The following is a 21,794-nucleotide window of genomic DNA, read 5'->3' as shown; positions in this document are numbered from 1 at the left end:
ACTTAATTTCAGCCATCCCATATTTAGGAACTACTTAGGTACAATGAATCTGAGGGCAGATGTTGTCATTGGCTTATTGACGTTTTTATTTCAATTCATGTTCATCATATGATGAACAATTCGCATACCATTTTCTTTGCCGTTGAGTGTACCAATGCACAACCATGTTGATAGAAATCTTGAGAGAACTGATGACTATTCCTAAGTGCTAACTCGACAGTAACTCGTCCCTGTCACGGGTTCCACTAAGGTAAAAGCTATTTTAACTTAACGATACGAGGAGGAAAAGCAAATTATAGAATCTCGGAGAGTTTGCACCGAAATGGCAAGTAAAACGTCACACATCATATAGCTTAAGAATGAACTAATCAATCTAAGCGTTTCACACGTTCGATTGTTAAGTCTTAGAGCTACACATGTCCCTTGTTACTTCGGTGTAAAGTGATCCGAATTTAGCGAGATTTAATGTCACCCTCAACTTCAGGACAACAGGAGGTGAGATAAAAGCAAGCTGGCCGGCAACCATAAAGAGCTTTCATTATTAAACATATGAAAAGTTTGAATTGTGGAAATCAAGGAGTGTCAGGTGACAGAATCGGCGTATCCCAACACTAGATAGGAGATCACTGATTATTTCCAACTACTTCTCCTTGTATACTTACAATTCTTTCAGCACCGAAAATGTATATCACCAACGAGGTTGTATTCCAGACACGCTAACGCTAAATATAGGAATATTTACAACTAGTCTACAAGGAGAAATAACAACATTAATGACAGAATTTAGCATTGATTATAGTGGAACCACGAGCAAAACAACCTGCGCAGACCCGCAACTCCTGTGCACCGTACAGGAAGGGGGAGAGTTGACCATGCTTCCTTATGGCCCGAGGTGGAGGAAAGAAGGGAAAGCTGCGCGGGGACTTTTCGTCCCAAGGTTTTTTTTTTTCCTTGTGGTCGATCTATAACAATTGATTTACGGATAGCCTTCTCAAATATAATTTTCCTCAAAGTAAGACGAGCCGATGTTTACACGGAAAACAAATTTATCATAAATATGCCTATAGTATTTAGTTCATATTTAGAGTGATGTAAGGGTTAATTTAGAGCGAAATTTTTGGGGTGTTAGCGAGTGCTGGGGGCGTGCGGATAAATCCCTACCGAAGATTTTGTTGGATTAAAGCATCAACCTGTGCAATTGTATGTGGTGTTACGACATGACTTTGCCCAGGTCTCGGGCCATATGTGAAGATGACACGTCCTTCCTTGACACCATCGTTTCACAGTGGCCATCGAAATTCAATGCCATTATTTCATATTGTGAAACACATTCAGCAGTTAGAAATCAAACCACGCCATGGTGTTCCTCTAGTAGAACGTCCATTAGCAAGAACAAAACTAATTGGAGTCAGTTTACACTAGATATGAACTTCTTATCAAGAATGAAGGAAACCATGTAAGAACTAAAAACGCATCGCCTTTGGTAAAGGCCGATGCTACAAATGGGCATTCAGTACATATACACCTAGGTAGACAAGCCCCCACAGAGAATTATTCTGACTGTTCTGTTGGTTGAGGCACCAGAGTCTCTATAGCCGGCACATATGGAAAGAAGTTTGTAAATGAGTATCTTTCTACCTTTCGAAACATGTGTTCACTCTGTTGCAAGTCGGGAATTTTTTGTAGGGTAATATGGACGTAGAGATATGCCTTCTGTTTTAATACCAAGCGTTCCTTTTTACCATAAAGCTGGTGTTTTTTTTTTAAGGGCATCTGATCGAATGGGTGCAGATATAATCCATCACGTCAATTACACAACTTGTCATTTTTAATCGTTCTGCATTTTTAAAATAATGTAAACAATCTTTTTGGATATAATTTCATGAGAAAATATTAAACAATCTGCAAAACTCAAAGAGAATATATACAAGAATGTTGTTTGTTTTGGGAGTTTGAAGCCTACAGCGGACCTAAGCGTCAATCTACTGTGTTGAACCCTAACGTCCCAACTTTCAGGGAAAACAAACGTCACTGCTGCGTGCAAATCATTTTAATTGCTTCCGTCAGAGGTCTCCTGTGATTTACCTTCAAATGCAATTGCTGAAAAGCAAATCGCAAGAGCAAACAAGACGACTTTTTTTTATTTCACCTGCATGAACTCCTTGTGGGAATTGGCACACGTCTTTTTTCCTTGTCATTGGAAATTCTCTGCAACAGTGAAATCCAACAATGCCTTTCTTTTTCGGCGATAAGTATTATCGTCCTCCCTTCCCAAACAGATCGAAAAGTGGCGGTTGTGTCATGTCTGACCAATGAGGGTGCGCCATTCGATCCCGTATCGTGGGGACAGAAAGGTAGCAGCTGCATTATACGAGTTTCCCAAAGACACCAAGAGTGACGGGGAGGATGGGGGGCTGCATGGAGCAAAATGATTGACAGCTGCAGATCGGAGTGGGGGAGACTGGGCGTGGTCACTGTCCCCTTGGTTGTCTTCATCAATGCGACCGGGACCTCTCGTTGGCGGATCCCAAACGATGCCACGCCCATGTGGGACTCCTCATTAAAAGCCATGTGTATGTGCATCAGCTACACATGGAGTATCACGAGCAGACAACCATTACACTGGAAAATGATTATATATTCTGCCTGCTGACCAGCTTTTTCAGCTCAAATGGGGGGGGGGGGGGAGTATCATTTATGTTAATACGCCTGCATTGTTATTCCACAATACGACTGCAACGACAAAAAGAGTTCCCCGTATTATCAGGTATAATCGTGACCTGTAAATTGTCATTAATTGAAAAAACAAACAAAATATCAACGAAAATGGCAATTATGATATTAATGATGCAATCTACTCTGAAAAAAGTTAACTAAGTTAATATTATTTTACACAGATGAAAAATCTGCATCGTGACATTATAGTATAGCTATACAATACAAAAAAAAAGTGCATTGTAGAGAACATTTTATCATGTTCGTTTTACACAAAGATACGGATATGGATAAAAACATTAATAACAACAATGAAAGAGGTCGTGAGAAAAGAGGGGCAGCAAAGATATGTACGTATTGATGCAGATGCAAAATTTAAATGCATTCATATTCGCTTTTAATTGACTTTTAATTACTTAAGGGTGATTATCATATATTTTTTCTAAATTTGCAAGAATTCCGTGGCATTCTATTCTTGGTATTGTACTGCAACACACGGCAATTTAATGCTTTCCGTAAGAAGGGTATAATTACACTGATATCTCTACATGTGTTATTAATTTTTTATGTATATATATATATATATATATATATACATATATATTATAGGTATTTGCTATCATCATTCTTTGTGTTCTCTTTGTAGGAAGAATAATACGTTATATTGTGATTGATTTTCCTGCGTAACAAAAATTAATACAGAATTTCCAACCAGAATATTTTCTGTGCTAGGATACAAAATAATCAGCGGCAACGTTTGTTGAGTTAAACTTTTTCAACATGCAGAAAGGTGACTTAAGTAGCAAAATTGTTATTTTCGGTCATTTTACGTTGCTTTTCTTTCCTCGTGTTGTTATCGCGACGATGAAATGGATGATGGGACACAGATCAGATGATACAACAGCAATTTCCATAAGCGAGGTTCAGACCTTGAACCTCTGGCAGCGTAGCTCGTGACGCTGACCACTTTGCCATGGCAGCCGAATGGTGTTATCTTGTACAAATAACCAAGGCGAATGTGTAATAAGCAGTGACGTGCCTACAGAGGAGGAGGCTGGTGGATAACGTAACACTCACTTTTGGCCCAGCTTTGTTAAATAACGGAATGTCAAATACCAGGTTAAGATGGCAAAATACTGTAATGAGTAAAAAAAACAAAACTAGGCATAAACCCTGATTACAAATTCTTGGATCCGCCAATAATGACTAACTGGATTGGGAAAAAAATCGGCTATAAACATTTATGACTAATATGTATGAGTTCTGTCTGTCAAGTTTCTGAGGAATAAAGTTGATTTTTTTTTTTTTTTTTTTTTACTTCGCTTTCTTGCCGCTATTGGCTAATCGCAGAAATCAGGATGAATGTTGATAAGATGAAACTGATCAAAGGAAAATCACCAACAAACATACTGGCTGTGGGTCCACACGCCAGAGCCTCGTCAGTCTACAAAACGCAGTCCAGGGTGTCTAACGTAGACGACATTGGCATTTGGGTACCTCCAGAAAAAGGTTACCTCCCTTTCCATCCCATGAGGAATTCCTTTATAAAATATTTCATATCATAACTAGGCGTTGTTGGAAGTGAAATCCGTATTGTGGTTCTGCATAAAAGCACTTTTCAATGACTCTCTGCAGTCACGAAATTCTACACATGTTTTCATGAAAGAAAAAAAACTGCGTGATTCTAACAACCTTCCTCGAAATTCCACGTAATACCGCATGACAGCCAATGTCATTTTAATGATCCTCTATCAACACATTCTTGGCCACGGATTTAATTATAAATTTATAAATTCACTTGTTAAAATGGTTACTTTTCTCCATGACAAATAACTTCCTTTCGTACCTGTCGTCTTGTTGAACTTTTCAGTTGATATTTTTTGATTTTCAAAAATTTTCTTCCTCATGAATCTCTTTTTGAGAAATTTCAAAAATGCTTATATGAACAAGGCACGATACTTTGCTGACACCCTGTAGTTAATGGGTAAACAGTTATGCTGCTCCAGTTTGTTCGATTTTTTTAAAAAAAAACAAAACCGGAAAGGAGTTTAGTTTACTCTTCTAGCCAGTAGATCAACAAGGAAATCACATGAAAGCTGCAGTAGAAATTTACATATCCAAACAACATTTCTACATCCTATTCATCATTTAACCAATAGCCATGCCAAAAGTATAGAATGGGGGATGGCAGAATGGCAAATATAACATCCGCAAAAATTTTCAGAAGTTTGAAAAGTAATACAGCATATTCAACATGGGAAAATATGCCATATATGGGAGGAACGGGTAGCAGTGGCCCACTATAACCTTCTCCTCCTTCACCATGTTTCATGTTACAGTTTTTCCAAGCAGAAAATTCGAAGAGAGAGAGATTATGTTTTCGACAAAAAACAATATGTGGTTTCCTGGAATGACCTCAATGTCCATAACATTGCTGCTAAGAATGACATCAGAATGCATAGGTGCAATAAGAGGTGCTACCCACTTACGGTTCCCTTGTGGGGAAAAATCAAATTACGGTTAACATTAAAACTTCAGTATATTGTCCGATGGAGTTTAAATTGAAGAGCATTACTTCACATCAGACCGACTTTTCAACAGTTGCTATTTGTACAGTCATGGACACGTCTGGATTGTAATGATCCCGTTCAGAGTCCGTGGGTTTGTTACAACTCAGAAGTGTCCATGACTATTGAAAATGCTTTGGTGTAAGAGTTAGGCTATCAAAAAAACAATGACAGTCACCTTCATGTGAAGGACTGAACACCAGCTCAGGCTTCATCGTGAAGACATGTTGACATGATAGTCAAGACACTGGACACGTGAAACTCCAGTTTGCATCTGCAAGCCATTAAATCAAAGCTCGCAGGACAATCTCCAATCAAGTTAGTCGCTGGCCATTGAAGTCTTGAAGGCATTCACCCAGCAAATTATGAGCAGCCTCGCAATTCGGCAATCTGTCGCACGAACATCCCCTCAAAGCACTTACGAGAATCTACAATTCTACCACCTTGTTAGCTACTACAGCTAAAAGATACATAAAGTGGAATAACAAGCCATGGCACTATTGCGAGATGTTCGGGCTAAGTTGTTGTGGAAGACTTTCACAACAAAAGAATAGTACTAATGAAATTCATTAATGTGATTTTTTTCCTGTACGAAGGATTATAAGCACATAAACCGCCATGACCAACAAAGTCATATCAGTTTACCCTTCATGGGTATACCTGTGTGCTTTCTTGGAGTAAGAGTAAACACGTAGGCCGGGATTCGAACCCAGGACCCCTGGCGTCGTAGCGGGATGTGCTAACAACCCGACATCCGTGACCTGCGCTCTTTGTCTCTTCACCATATCATGAACTCATACGACTTCGCGATTAGCCAAAAGTGGCAGAAAAGCGAAGTAAAATAAAATCAGACGAATCCGTATGCTAACAATTAAAAACGTACCGTATTGATAATACTACATCATCGTCAATGTTCAGTTGCATTTTAGAACCGTTCTAGCGTATTGCATGATTTGCTCTGAAGCCTATACCATTCCAAATTTATTCGATAGTCAATTGGTTACTGATGTAAAGCTATATATGAAGAGACAGGAATATCTTCATCTATTGTAAAATATCATTGATCCAGCGTTTCCACTTTCTGGAGCAGCCAAATAACCGTAGCTCCCATGAACTACAAGCAATGAAAAATCATTCTTATAATTGTTAACTATGTCTCTCAGACAGCTTAAGTAAAACCTATACCTACTTCTCTCTGGTGCTATTTTCAAATTGTCTGCCCCAAGCGAGAGAAGGAGATGAGTGATGTAATCAGCTGCTTGCCATGTAATTCCGCCCCTGTGTTGAAAAAAAATGTGCGGCGTTCTTCGACACATCATCATCTTTATTCAGTGCCAGGTACTTGTGTGGTCAGGAAAACCAAAGCAGAGACATTAATATTTCTCGTTGCTTGGCAACGCAGCAAGGGAGGAAAGTTGGCTATAAATATGGCGATAGCAAGAAACTCGGGAGGAAGCGAAGTGCGATGATTGTGGGAGAAGTAAACAAATGACTGTTCACTTTAGTGGCCGCAGTCTTTCTTCTCATGATACGACACTTACATACGCAACTGCTAGTTTTAGACACACCATTTCAACTTTCAAATCCTCTCCACCCTACACTTGTAGAAACGAGATAACCAGAAATATGTTATCTCCTTTCTAGAGTTTGTATTCTGTAGTAAGGCCGGCCTGACCTCCAGCGCGGGCACATTTCAAAGATATGCTTGTCTGACTGGCTGTTTCATCCACCTGCTGTGACGTACAGGAAACGTGCACCGGCAAGGGCCAATCAAAATGCAATAGCGTAGCCGCTGGCGACCTAAACTGGATGGTAGAGCACGCGCTGGAAACTACGGTGGCAATAGTACACAATCTTTTGATAACCATTTCCAGATTTTCATCATTTTTTTATTATTTTCCTTCCTGGCAGGAAAATTCTGGGCTGTTATTAAAGAAATAGCAACTCAATGCACCGCTTCAGTCTTTGCAGTTAAAGAGTGTCGCTAGCTCTGGAAAGTTTGTCTCGCTGGTGGATTCAGGTTATTTTCCGAAGATCTTCAGATGGCCAGACGGGTTGAGCCAACGATTCTTCCAACAATTAGCGATAGGTGCTGAGTTCAGATGAAGTCAGCGGCTCCCTTGTTGGAGTTATGACTAGCTCCAAACTTGTACATGGAAAACAGCACAACAGCTACAACTTATAATTGAACTTGTACGGATAGTTGCTAAAAGAATGGCCGGGGAAAAGGCTCAACGCTAAATGATTTAACCGATGTGTGGACGGCCTTTCTCACTGTTGGATCATTGTAGAGACGCTTGAGTGCGATCAGGTGGGCTAGAATTTGGCGATTTTTGTACACAGAGCGGACTCTCGCGTAGCCAAGTGGTTAGTACTCTCGCCTTTAATGCAAGTAGGCCCGAGTTCGATTCCCAGTAGGAGCCCCCAAAATTTCGAGGTTCACCCAGCGTCGTGAGGACAGTTGGTAAGATACTTGAAAAGAAGAAGTAGCTGTTCCGGACACGAAAGCCAGAAAACGGTGGCGATGGGATCCGATGCGCCGCCCAGGCGTCACCCAATGAAAAACTGCTCTGGCAGGCACAGGCCCTTCGAGGGCTGTTACGCCACGGTAGTTAGTTTAGTTTGTACATAAAGACCATGAAATTTCCATCGCAGTAATTCTAGTCGCAACCAGGAAAGAAAGTGCACTCTAATCTTCCAATGAAGCAGGAGCGTATGTTTTAGGCTAGCTAAGCTACCTGCGAAGCTTGAAGTCTAGAGCATAAAATACAGGAGAACAATTTCTAAGAAATTGTAAATAAAATTATTCATATCAGTGAGATGATGGCGGTGATTCTGGAGTTGGCAACCTGATTTCTTGTGAGTTGGCAACCTGATTTGCTATGAGTTGGCAACCTGATTTGCTATGAGTTGGCAACCTGATTTCTTATGTGTTGGCAACCTGATTTCTTATGAGTTGGCAACCTGATTTCCTAGGAGTTGGCAACCTGATTTCTTAGGAGTTGGTAAATATATTTCTATTCATAGCCTAGGACCACGTGACATAGTGAGATAGCCCAGATATTGGACTCAGTATACGCAATCTACCATCTCTTCGTTCATAGATTTGTTTGTGACGATCCTAGAAATTGTTCATGGTTCGCGATAACCAAAATTTCAGTTGGTAATTTTTTACTAACAGAAAACACCAAAAATTAAACTAAAGATGGTAACAAACTATTCTTGCTGAATAGATTCAGAAAAGAAAACGAGTTATTCGAAAGATTCGTGTACTCTGCATGTGAGCCTTAAAGCCGGAAACGTAGAACTGGATGTGACCCTGGCGGGACTCTAATCCTAATTTCCTTATACTATGATACAACCAACTTCTGATCTTGGCACCGAAGATCCAGAGTTTGAGTCTCGGCCTGGGTTGGTTATGCTTTGCGAGTGCTCCTTCATGCATTTCTTCTAATCGTCACTGATCGTTGTGATTTCCAAAGAGACCAAATGCAAATAGATGGAGTTGATCCCTCCACACACAGAAAACTACATGCATCATATCGATTGATGCACCAGACTGCATCGATTGATGCACTAAAATGTGTTTTATGGCTTCTTCAAACAATCAGATTCACATTTGATGCACTTTGGTGCATTTTTGTATGTCGTGAAAGAAACACCAAAGTGCATCATTTGATTCAAGTGAGGATTTATTTCAGTCGAGATGTACTTAAATGCATGAGTTTTGATGCATTTTGATGCACCTTCCTGCATCTTTTTCGATGATGCACTTAAACGTTTCGTCTGAGCTACATAAACTCTGTAGCTCAGACCAAACGTTTAAGTGCATTATCCAAAGAGATGCAGGAAGGTACATGAAGGAACATCAACTGATGCACTTTGGTGTTGCTTTCACGACATACAAAAATGCACCCAAATGCATCAAATGTGAATCTGATTCTTTGAAGAAGCCATAAAACACACTTTAGTGCATCAATCGATGCATTCTGGTACATCAATCGATATGATGCATTTAGTTCTCTGAGTGCAAAGTCAGTACTCGACACTAAAAGTAGAAGCTAACAGAATGCGAATCAACTATGGATCTTTAACTAGAACAGGGTGATGTGTAACAACGATATCAACAGTGTCATTTCCATCAGCTACAAACTCGTTCCATATATCCAAAATGATACGCAATAGTATGAATCAATATATTCTCGTGATGCATTAATTTGACCATGGAGAGTACACATCATCAAGTAAGTTTGGCTGTTACTGAGTAAAGCGCTATTTTAGAAACATTTAGCTGCAAAAACGCCTAATTGAATAACTGCACGACCTGTAAATGACGTCTTTCTCGAGAACAAAGAAGGCAACAGCTTTTGCCCTTTTGTCAACTGCGCTAAACATTCACGATAGGTGTGTAAATGAATACCGTGGTAATTAGATAAGGACTCGCTAAGGTAATAAACACAATCAAAGACGTTTGTCGGTTCTTTGTTAATATCTGCATGTCAAAGGCAACGGTCAGATATGCCACGGTGATAAACATGCGAGCAAGGTGCCGTATCTGTCCTCTGCATTGCACCGGTGCTTTGAGTTTCCTCAAGTTAGGAAGTGTTGAGAGGCATGGAACATGAAACTCTTAGTAATTAGCACCGCAGACCGCTGTACCCTTGTATACTGGAAGGTAGAATCTTCCAAAAATCGTGTGTTCGAAACCTGTACTCGTAATCGACATGTGTACACAAACTGCCAGTATCATCAACAAGTATGTCGTAGTAGGAACATTGGAGAAGGCTCATTGTACAATGGTTCTTGTACATAAAGTCCCGACTAACCTATCTAGGTCTAATGTGGACTTCAATTTTAACAAACGTGTTGACCATCATCAAGGTTATTCCGTACCAAAAAGATTTGTGACGAACATGGGCTCAACTCTTCAATTTCGAACCATATGAATGTTCGTATATGGTTCACAAATTAACCTTTCAGTAAAATAAATATTTACGGTGGTAACAGATGAACGGCTTTCTTTCGTGAGTGTCGGATGACTGTCTAGCTGTCACCCACTAGGTCCACTGAATGTTTACTGTTATTATGAGACTTAGCCACCTGGGACGATTGTTTATTTTTAGTTGTCAAATAGAGGCGATCGTGAATGCCTTTTTTTAGATGTCATTCTTGCTAGCCAATATTAAATGTTGATTTTCTTCTTTGATTTATTTCTCTCCGTGGCGGAGTGGTTAGCAAAGCGCTCTACAACGCCAGAGCTTCCGGATTCGAATCCCGACTTGGACATGGCTGTTCTTTGTGAGTGTCTCTTCATCAATTTCATCATATCACTCATTCTCACCTTCGCGATTAGTCAAAAGTGGCCAAATAATTCAATCAAGATTTATTTTTCTAAGTGGATGACTTCTTAGTTTTGGATTCCAATGGATCAACGAATATCATTGTTCAGCTTTTGGGGAAGGGGCTCGTTTAAATTCTCGCCCAAGTTCTTAATCCGTCCAAGATGCAAGGACTCCAGAAATATTCTCATTTACCATTTTAATTTTGTCAAACTGGGAATCGCAGGTGTTTTGAGACCAACGTGTACTTTCAATTGACATTGTGTTTTCGTGGCTGCTCAGTTTTCATGCCATAGGAAATGGAGATGAAACTCTCATAAAGGGATACAATCTTCATCAAACCTAATATCTATGGGAGCTTGGTAAGTCCATACAGACCTGTCGCGTTGCTTTCGAAAAACGCATCACTTTCAACGTCTCGCATCCATCACCTACACACTTAGCAGGTTCAATTCCGATGTCACACACTATTCGCATTCGAGTTTCACGCAGTCCTACGGTTGTAATTGGATTACCGTCAAGATGGCACAATTTAAAAAAATATATTATTCAGCATAATATCCCAAATGAAAAAAAAATATCGAAAGCTTCAATTTCCTAAGAGTTGCGTCCGAACTGAGTGAGTGCAATTTACAGAAATCAAATATTTGACTATTTCCGAAGAAGTTAGAACAGAACATGTAAATGATCAAAAACCCTTTTCTTTTCTTTTAGAACAAGAATTCATTTTCGCTTAGCAGTCCTTCCTTATACGAGTCCTAGTTACGAACAATACTCCAAATTATGAAAAACACATGAACTATTCAGTGATATACCCGAAAAAAGTCACAACATTTGGTTTGTATTTACTGTGCCGTTCACAACACCGTATAACGTGCACCATCCAGGTGTTGTAGAATGAAAAACAATTACTTGTGTCCATGTAGATTTTTTTTCTACTCACGTTCCATGTTCTTCTGTACATTCAGGACTGCAGGAACCACCAAGCTACTGAAATGTTGCTTTTAGCATCTGCAAAATAGTGACGTTGTTGTACAAGCACCAACCTGTCGATTTACATTTGTTAAACTCTAAATTAGCTGTTTCAGTTGTCCGAGTCGCAAAATGTTAAGTTTACTATGGAAGCAGAGATAACGTATTAGCCATTTTTCCACATGCGATCTTAACGTCAAATAACATGTTTGTAGAGAATCATCGTTATTTGCATAGCTAATTGCATTTTGTGATAAACTGTATAATGCGTTCATTATCTCAGCTGTCATTGTGTTATTCAATTATGATGTTCTTGATAAAATGGTCATCTCTCTCGATGGTTTGTTGTAAAAATATGCTTTTCTGGTATCACTGTATTTTTTAAATGAGACGCTAAGTAAAATTCCTAACAGTTTTGCTTCCTTTACTAATTTTGCTAATTTAGTTTTCCGGTGTCGACAATGATTTCTGTTTAGAGTCAGCATAATGCGATTGACAAAGTCAGAAAAGGCAGTGATGTGAGCTCCTAACAGTCAATGATAGATCCGTCTGGTAACCCTTGAACCTCAAAAAGGTTGTTTCACCACCAATTTCGTCCGTTCATATTAAACATGGGAGATATGATCATTGCAAAAATATAAGAATTGGAAAAATAAATTGCAAAAAGGATTAAGCCTGGTTTATCAAATCCACCCAAATCTTAACACCCGTACAACTGTAGTCAATTTGGAACTAATGATCACAGATTATATATATATATATATATATATATATATATATATATATATATATATATATATATATAGAGAGAGAGAGAGAGAGAGAGAGAGAGAGAGAGAGAGAGAGAGAGAGAGAGAGAGAGAGAGAGAGAGTATCAGCAGTATGTTCTTCCTCATATATAATCTTCACCACATTGTCCAAACTCGAGCATGAACAAACCTCTACTTTATCTTTTAGTTTTATGTAAATATATTCCTTTTTTTAAAAAAAAAATCACAGCTGGAAGAAAACAATTTGAGCAAGCCAGATCCACTGAAAACTTAAAAATTGAAAAATGGGATTTTTTTCTTTTTGAAACAAAATAGTCAATGGTTTAAAGTGAGTAGGAAGGGAGAGGATACTTCACCCTGAGATACTTATCTCACAGATTGTGAGACCACTCCCGGGCAACGGGTATCTTTAGTGGATCGGTGAGATTAAACCCACAGATTCCCGTTGGAAACAATTATGAATCATAATATACGATCGTCAAAGCTCAGAGCATATGTTCATAAATAGATATATATATGTTCCTTTACATTTGATTTAAAGAAACAAAAAAGAATGTACCATATTTAACATCCAACATCTCTGTTGATCTTCGAGCTTGGACTGCCGTATACTCAACTACCCATGGGCAGAGAGAGAGAGAAAGAGAGAGAGCAACGGATGGTTAGCAACAAACCCGCTTGTGACCATATAGTGATTTTCTACATGTACAAGAAATGTATTTACCGAATACATAGATATAAGGAAACAAATATACTGCACGGGTTTGTGAAATTTATTTATTCCGACACTTTTGTCGAAAATATTTTTCCTGTGTTTGCATATGATCTATGAGCTGGTACCCTCAGGTTGGATTACTGGAGAGGTTTTGTACATTTTCTGGATTGCATGTGACTCTGGCGTAACCAAGATGGTTACAAGATTGAAGATAAAAAAAATGATGCTCATGTCTTAAGCACATTTCAATAGCTTTGTATACTGGTTTGTTTTTCAAGCACTGAAAGTCAAATGCGAACAACAGTTAACAGTTAGTTGTTCAACGTCTTGCTAAGTTCGCGTCAATGTCTTCAACAATATATATAGAAGTAGTGAGGGTCTAGATTTCAAGGTTTGATACGTTGAACTTCTGTTGTGTGCTGGCGAAAACAATTTGACTCGCGAAACTATATTCTCAATTGTTCTCACGGCACATGTTCTACTAGAACAAAACTAGTTTATGTTGGTAAAACAAGCTCTCTCTGCGCATGGTAGTTGAGAAATGATCTAAACTACTTGAGTGGACTCACTAACCTGATTCATGGGTGAAGACCGCTTGGCACACACTGCAAGGCCACATCCTTAGCGAAGAGCTGAGCTGTGATGTTTCCGGGTGGCAAGCCAGATGCTTCCGTAGGCTCCCTTCGTTCACGTAGTGCTTGCCACACACCGGACAGGGGTGGTTGGCGGTCCGTCGCTTGGCTAAATACGGATCGGAAGGGGATAAGCAAAGCCAGGTCAATGCCATCTGCCGCTATTACTGAATAAGGTCCTGCACCCAGCACACACACAATAATAATAATAAAAAAAGATATCCACTACATCGATACATTCTACAAAGCGTGTTCATAAAGCTAATCAATCAGTGATTGGTAACTTCACACATTGAAACTAAAGATCAATTGAGATTACATTTTCTGACGATTCAAATCATTTACTTTTTTAAAAAAAAGCTGCTGCATTTCCTGGTACTTTATGAACACGCCTTGTAATGTGATTCTAATCTAAAATAATGTTAGATCAATGGGAAGGATTGTGCATTCTAGAATACTACTCGTAATTCACGTTGTTAAACCCAATCCGTTAAACAGTTGTTAATGTAAGCATTTTTATATTTTATTGAGATATCAGATTAGCCATAATATGGAAAATTAAAACTGAAATGTGTTTTGACGATATTTCTTTGGAAAAAATTAAAATCGTGTGTTCTGTCAATTGGGATTTCTCATTACTTCACTTTAGCAATGTCAACAACATACACACACGTCATAAACAGAGATTTGTCTTCAATCTGATTATTTTAGTACTTTGAACAAAGGCGATTTCAATAATAAGATAATGGGTCATTAATTTTTAATTGTCTTTATAAAGGTTCAACGAAAAAATCATAATTTAATTTTCTAATGTCATTTCTGAAAACATAATCTGTGTTTCTAGCTTGATATTTGTAGTTATATACAGTTAAAGCAATTATTCCACTATCCTTCGCATTGCCCAACTTGTCTATTTACTTATTATCTTAAACTGGGTGCAGGGACATGTGGTATGTACATCAACAACAAAAAAGAGAACTACTAACATTATACGAGAGTATAAGTATACAAGATATTTTCTATTATTTTCTCTGAAGTTACCCACACGAAGAAGACAAATCATGCAATATGAAGTACAAAGCCTAATTATACAGCATAAACAATGATCGGCACAGGAAGCATATATTACATTTCGCAGCTTAAGATAAAGTAGAGGTTTGAGCATATTGCATTTTCAATTATTACAAAGTTTCTCTTATAAAAAAAACTGTTCAGAAAATGGTATACATTTGATAATGTAAGAAATTTCCATCGACTTCCCATGTCAAAAAAGGGGAGAAATAATGCAAAACGAACGAGTCAGTATATCTTGTTATTTTCCAAATTTTCAACACCTGAAGGCATGTAAGAAGTGTAATGGTTCTGATTTTTTCCTTTAAATGCATAAAATGTTTTTATAACTTTGACGCCGATATCTCTCATAATCTGCAAGGTTTTTCCCTTAAGTCAATGTTTGTGAAACGTTTTGGGTTACAAAGCTCTATTTTTCCACTGTTTAATGTACACTTCATAAAAGTTTTTAAATATGTTACGAGCTGAACCTTTTGTTGTCTTTCGACTTGCATTAACGATTTTAAAAACTCTTGTTTATCATACATTTCAAGCAAAACTTGTCATTGCCGTGATGAAAAGTCCTTTAGATGTTGAAATGTTAAGGAATAGTACAAATCGCGCCAAATAGTTTCAACATTATACCGAAGATAGGAAACACTTGTGTGTACTCTACAAAATATACAATTTATAACCTCTATATTTTTATTTTGAAGTCATTGTCTTTGACTCGTTGAAAATTATGTAATTGTGGTCTACGGACAATGATACGCCATACGGAGCTTCACGTATGAAGGTGACAAACTGAACCACGAGAGTAAAGTCAGCAACTTATTTGCTGCAAAGTCTACAGTTGCAGTGAAAGACTAGATGAATTTCAGAACCAATAATAAACGATGTTGTGTGGATATTGTTTCAAGTTGTTAATCATTAACAAGGTCTTTCGTATTGCTTTTCTTCCATGTTTTCGGAAGATGATCCGTGTTTGCGATCGACAATACGCTTCTGAATATTTGTCGTCTGTGGCACTCCTAGAAACTTACCACAGCATAAAATGCGTTCGTAAAACAAATTATCCAATATACTCTCAAAGTAGCTAATAATATCCTAAATTCGGCCATTATCAGCCAGCTCATAAAACATCTTAATATCCGGATACGATAACGCTCCCCTGCAGCTTCTAACACCAAGGTTCAATACAATCTTATGACGATCACTTCTTCGGCCGAAAACGCTGTTCCTATAAGTATAAAAACAGGTTGACGTTTTCCCTTCATAAAATCTCACCCTAAAGGACATTTCCATTAAGAAGCATTTGCACGTACGCATGCTTTATTTAGGCACGCGCCAAGTGCTTTTCACCATCAGAACACGCAACCTCGTGTCACTAAACATGTAATGTCATGGGGTCAAGCTTTGATAAAAAGTGGAATCCTCGCCACCAAGTGGAAACTAGATAGAAGGCAACTCCTGTTTGATGTTTTACCACTTTTTGCGCGACCTCGGAATAAAGGGGCGATCTTCCAAAGCTGTACGCACTATGTGGAGCACGCGTCTTCACGCACAAGGTTCTTTTCCCCAAACTTGATTCTTTATGTGTGTCGTTTGGACATTCAGGTCCCGTCCACCCTGCCTTGCGTTAGGGTCCCATTCTTCGCAGCGTGCGTGTACACATTGTCCAAAAAAAGAGGGGGGGAATGAAGAGCAAGTGCATTCTTGCTTTTGTGCAGGGGCATGCGTGCGTCTTATTTTCAGCAAGGAACCGGATTCGACGCACAGGTGACGGCATGCGTATGTGAAAATACACACGCATACAAAGTGCATCGCTGGTGACCCTTTCACGGGAATACTGTCAAGCTGGGGATGTTACCAGAACGTGTGGTAGACTCGGACCTGTTCGCATATTGTTTCGCCATAGTGTTGGAACCTTCTATCTAAAGATATTAAATATAAGTTTAGAATGTGAATTACTCTGCCTGTTCTTGCTAACTATACTAACCCATGTAGGAAACAATATTCGAAAGAATCTAGGGGGAAAGGGATAATTATGCGTAGATGCGTGATCTCATCATGTTACAGCAAATTCTACTTTTCAAGAAAACAATTATTTTGTTTTGATATATTTTCTTAAAAGAGCTCGTTGGTGGTTCAATCTATAGATACCAGCAGCGTGACGAGCAATATACTTGTATCTTGTCAGAATTGCGTAGAGTAACACGGTGTTGCGGGACAACACGTGGTGTGATGTTCCCCCTTGCAATGTGCGTCCAGAAATTTCCAAGAAGATGATGATCCTAAATAATGTTATGACCTCTTTCTCTAGTAGACATTGCTATATTTTACCACCTCTTCATCAACCTTCTCCTTCTCGAGTACTCCAGATGGAACAGTGGTGCGATTCACATATTCCTATGTAATTTAAATTTCGGAAATGTCCTACTTTATATCCACCTGAATTTTGTAATATTTGCTTCTTAATAGCTGCATTTGAAATGATAATAGATCATCTTTCTCTATACAGTTGTCTGGAGTCGGGTATGTCGTACACATCTCCTCTCCAGACTTATTCGTTCAGCTCTTTAACACATCCTAAAATTCAATTGTAGTTTTCACGTTTTTTTCTCTCTTTGGTTTGCTCTAATATTTGTTCGCGAATTTGTCCCTTATTTTATGGAGGGATCAGGCATATGTCAAGAACAAACTTGTACTTTTGTAGTATGTATTTGGAATCGTGGTTCTGCACGAAACACAAAATGATCATACTTTTAAGTTTCGAACGAACAAGTTCTTGGGCATGGTGGGACACACAATAGTGTACGATCCACCAGCCTCGCGATTAATGTAGGGTTTATTTTTCAATCAAAATTAGATGTTGGGGTTTTGAATGGTACTTAAAAACTCGATATCATTTATTTGGCTTTTTCTTCAAGGATAATGAGACTTCTAAAGAATTTTTTTTTGGATAGCAATCCAGGAAACTTTGAGAACCAAGTAGATCAGGATTTCTGGTTTTTAAAAATAATAAAGCTATTTATGATTTACGTTATCTCATAACTATGGTTATGGATAAACTCAGACTTTAATGATTCCATTTCTTTATTTCCTCATCATTCCATGACGAAGTATTGGTCAAGTTAGACACACGGTAAAATCAGGTCATGTGAAGTCAAAGCATTAACTTGCTCTACTCTGATTTATTTTTTGGACTATTAACAGAAATTTGTTGTATGTAATGTACTTAGACTTGCACAAAGCTTTCGACAAAAGTGGTTATAATGTACAGAACTGTATATCAAGTACGAATTAAACGTTTGCACCAAAACAGCTACCTACGAAAGGAAATTGCTGGAACTAACTAAGAAAATATATTTTAAGAACCTGATTAAGAAGATATATTGAATCTAATTCAAACGTAAGGATCGCATGGAAGACTTTTAACAACGAGATGAACCAGCGACATAATCGTACATAGAACACTTGAATCAGACTTCCAATAGTTGAGTCTTTTCTCAAGTTTCAAAACCAACATTAACCTCGTCACTTCCTCGAACAACGTAGGAAATTTTACTCCTAAAAACATCTTCAACCGTAATCTACCTTCTTGTTACCAGACTTGTGGGATATTCAATGCGGATACTATGTAGTGAGTTACGATTGTAATTCTGTTTTTCCTCGTTAAAGATACACTGAGAGTGTGCTGCAATTGGTTGTACTCGACTGTTCAAACCTGTCTATTTTTGTGTTTTCCACTTTGATAATGACGGATTCGTTTAACACAAAGTGAACATTTGAAAGATTATATTTCCATTCTGTGTTGGTCCTTACCTAGTTCCAATGTTCACATATTCTTAGCCACATGCGGTAGGTATTACCTCACACAATTTGTTAACTTTCGACGTCTACAAAGATGGCACACGATATGTGTTTCGTGCCTCCTAGTACATTTCATGGACTTACTGTATGCATAATAGCAAGTTCAAATCCGTGTGGTATAAGTGTGTGCGCTTTCTGCCATATTCAATATTAAATTTAGTATGGGCCAATTAGAGGACATCCAATCATTCCGCCGAACGTGCCTGCCAATAATATAGAGGGAAGCGCACACACTTATGCCTGTCGTGTAAACAACATGACCTGAAACAAAGACTACATCAACATAACTCTGAACATACTTAACATAAACATGCAGACAAACACGAGAATGCTAATGTACAGGTAGACGCAGACAACAAAAGGGACAGAACACAGAGAAGGTAGGAGTTGAAACTTACTTGCAACCCCCGAGGCGTTGGGGTCTTTGTGGGTATGCTTCATGTGTTCCATGAGAGCCTCACCCCCGAGGAACATCTTGTGACAGACGGGGCAACTAGTTGCATTGGGACCCCCAATGAGGGCCGCATGTTGCTGGAAGACAGGAAGACGGAGTTGTATCTCCTGTTGCAGGCACCGGGAGGAAGGAAGGAAAGATGAGAATCGTCAGTCTATCTGTTCAGGAGAAAAAAGTCACCACCAAACAACAATTGTTTTTTCGGGCAACGGAGACTTGGGGATGCTCTTCCTCGACGGTATCTGAAGATCGAATTTTGAAGATATATCCGTTCGTTAGTTCTTTTGCTGGATATCATGGTTGTTAACGTCGACGAATTTCGCATCGTGTCCCTAACGGTAAATTGTCAACCAGCTGTATTCTTATATTTTGCTCTGTAACCGTTTTTTCTATTTTGAACTTGAAAGACGTTCTAATGTCGTCGGTCAAACACAAGAAACCATACGGAAGGAAGAGTTCTTGTGTCTTAACCGACTGACACTTGACACCAAATAGACCATACAACATTATTACAACATTGTCATCATTTCTACCAGTTTGTCTCTCAGCAACCATACACAATTGAATATACTTAAATTAAGTACATGAATTATACAATATATTACGTTGCACATAGTAAAATACTCCTGTAATTTGGAATCAAATTACCCTTGTCTGATAAAGCATACCCGCCTCTAGTATTTGTAGACCACGCCATTTAAATATCTTATGAGGATTTGCATACAAATCTAAAGCAGTAATAGGAATGTACATTTGACACAATGTTTCCTTGATGTAGACTATACGAAGTCATTGAGACCTACACACACACACCATGATCTCAAGTCTGAACACTTTTATTTCCATTAACATTTTTACAAAAAGTGATTTGCAAACTAGCAAATAATGTTGCATCTTTATATAGTGCATCCAACTCATAAAGGTGTGCACACTGACTGGTATGTCCGAAAGTTAATATAATCAAAAACGTACAATGTCGTTATACGCACCGTGAATGAACATTGTTTATGCTAAATTCAATTTCTTTCTTTTTTTGGGCATAGTACGAGTATATTGAAATTATGACGTAATTGTATAGTGATTCTATCTCATTTGACTGATTGCCTGCTTGACTTCAGAGTATTTCTGAGTCTTGAACAATCTAAACATAGAACTCCTCAGATTGCAACATGCGTGTCCTGTTCAGTGCATTAGTTTATTTCATGGCTGTGAAATTGTCCAGTTTCCGTCAGTATGTGTGTTTCATAAAGCTCTGTGGGCGACTTTCATAATGACAAAAATAATATCAGCTGTATGTTGGTTTCTCTTACGCAATCAGAAATTCTTACTCTTAACGAGTTTGCAATACACACACACAATCAACAAAGCTTCAATGGTGTTAATAGCCCCGTCTAGTTGGCTGCACTTTGTGACACTTGGTGCAGTGCAGGTGTATCCAGTGTCAGGAGTGGTGCAAGGAAATTACGTTCAACCAAGTAGAAGGAAAGCGGTGTTCAAGTTCAGAAGATTCAACAAATGCCTGTATGCTGCTTGAAACGGTCATTTGATTAGTTAGCACGCACCAGGTGACCATACACCGGTCCCAAAGGTAGTGCAGACACCAAATACACTACTTGACTCGAAATCAACGAACTAGTCGACTCGGTGTTGCACCGTGCAACCAACTAAACGCTCTGTGCAAAGAGAGTCAAATCTAGTCCAAAAGTGAAGCCAACTAGACGAGACTAATTTCGACTACCTAGTGCCGCATTCTTGATCAGAAACAGTTTGAGTTACAACAGACTCAATACGACATTTTACTGCATTGAGGAGTCCTCTGAACAGGATTATAGCAATCGGATAACAGAAGCTGGAATTGTCCTGCAACGTTTGATCGATGTTTAATAGAATGATGAATGTATTCGAAATTATGCGGAGAAATAAAATTATTCTAGATTGTATTAAATGATTTGTTTCTATTCTATTATTATAGTCACTTTTCCTTTCTTTCACAGTTAGTTTTGTATTCTTGGATACAACCGATAGGTATATAGTTAGAGCTGCGTAATTCACTTTATTTGTAATCTATAATTTGGATTATCCATGTAGCCTGTAACGGCTCAAAGATTCAGATTGCATGCCTGTATATATTTGTGCGCAGAGTGTAGAAGACTGCTACCCAACTGATGTAATAAATATCTCCCGGGAGAATACTGTAACTACATGGTGTAGCGTCCTTGTGTAAGGGCATTCGCAACGCTTCAACATGCACGCATATGAATCAGGATAAATGTTTTGTGAATCGATCAAGTTTTCCACGTCGACGGATACCACCCCTTAATGAATGAAAAATTCAATTCATGCAAATTATTGATTTTTTATTACTCTTTGCCATAGACAGATTTGTTTAAACGAGTTGAAAGCATGATTTGTTAGTTCAGCCTCGTGTTTCTAAATAAATCTCTTTAATAATTGCGTGATTAAATACGTAACATTTTACAATCTGCAATGTTCCCCACTTCATTTCTCTTGGAAACCTTAATAACAGTTTAGTTTTCTTAAAATTATTTCGTTCTGCTGATTAAGGCGCAGATTTTATCTGTTCGTTCTTCCTTGTAATTTCGTTTTCTAGCTGTGCTTTTATTACGATAAAATTATGATTGCTGTAATGGAGGGTGTAAAGGATCCTTTATCAAGACACCCAAATATCAATCCCTCTTCCACGTAG

General features: G+C 38.4%; 1 protein-coding gene across 11 annotated transcripts in view; it reads right to left on the bottom strand.

Annotated features, from left to right (window-relative positions):
* Positions 1-21,794, bottom strand: part of dati (zinc finger protein datilografo) — a 688,312-nt gene that overhangs the window by 16,309 nt on the left and 650,209 nt on the right. For 9 of the 11 annotated variants that reach the window (XM_083135422.1, XM_083135415.1, XM_083135413.1 and 6 more), the window contains 2 exons: positions 19,032-19,164; positions 13,652-13,831 (listed from right to left, as the gene is read on the bottom strand). In XM_083135422.1, coding sequence (XP_082991548.1) covers positions 13,652-13,831; positions 19,032-19,164 — 313 coding nt within the window. The remainder of the gene's footprint in view (positions 1-13,651; positions 13,832-19,031; positions 19,165-21,794) is intronic. The other 2 variants (XM_083135420.1, XM_083135423.1) reach the window with 2 other exon arrangements.

The sequence above is a fragment of the Lepisma saccharinum genome, chromosome 14 (assembly GCF_977018435.1).
Source record: "Lepisma saccharinum chromosome 14, izLepSacc3.1, whole genome shotgun sequence".
Classification (NCBI taxonomy): domain Eukaryota; kingdom Metazoa; phylum Arthropoda; class Insecta; order Zygentoma; family Lepismatidae; genus Lepisma; species Lepisma saccharinum.
Note: the sequence above shows the minus strand (reverse complement) of the source record. Positions and strands in the feature narration are given on the sequence as shown.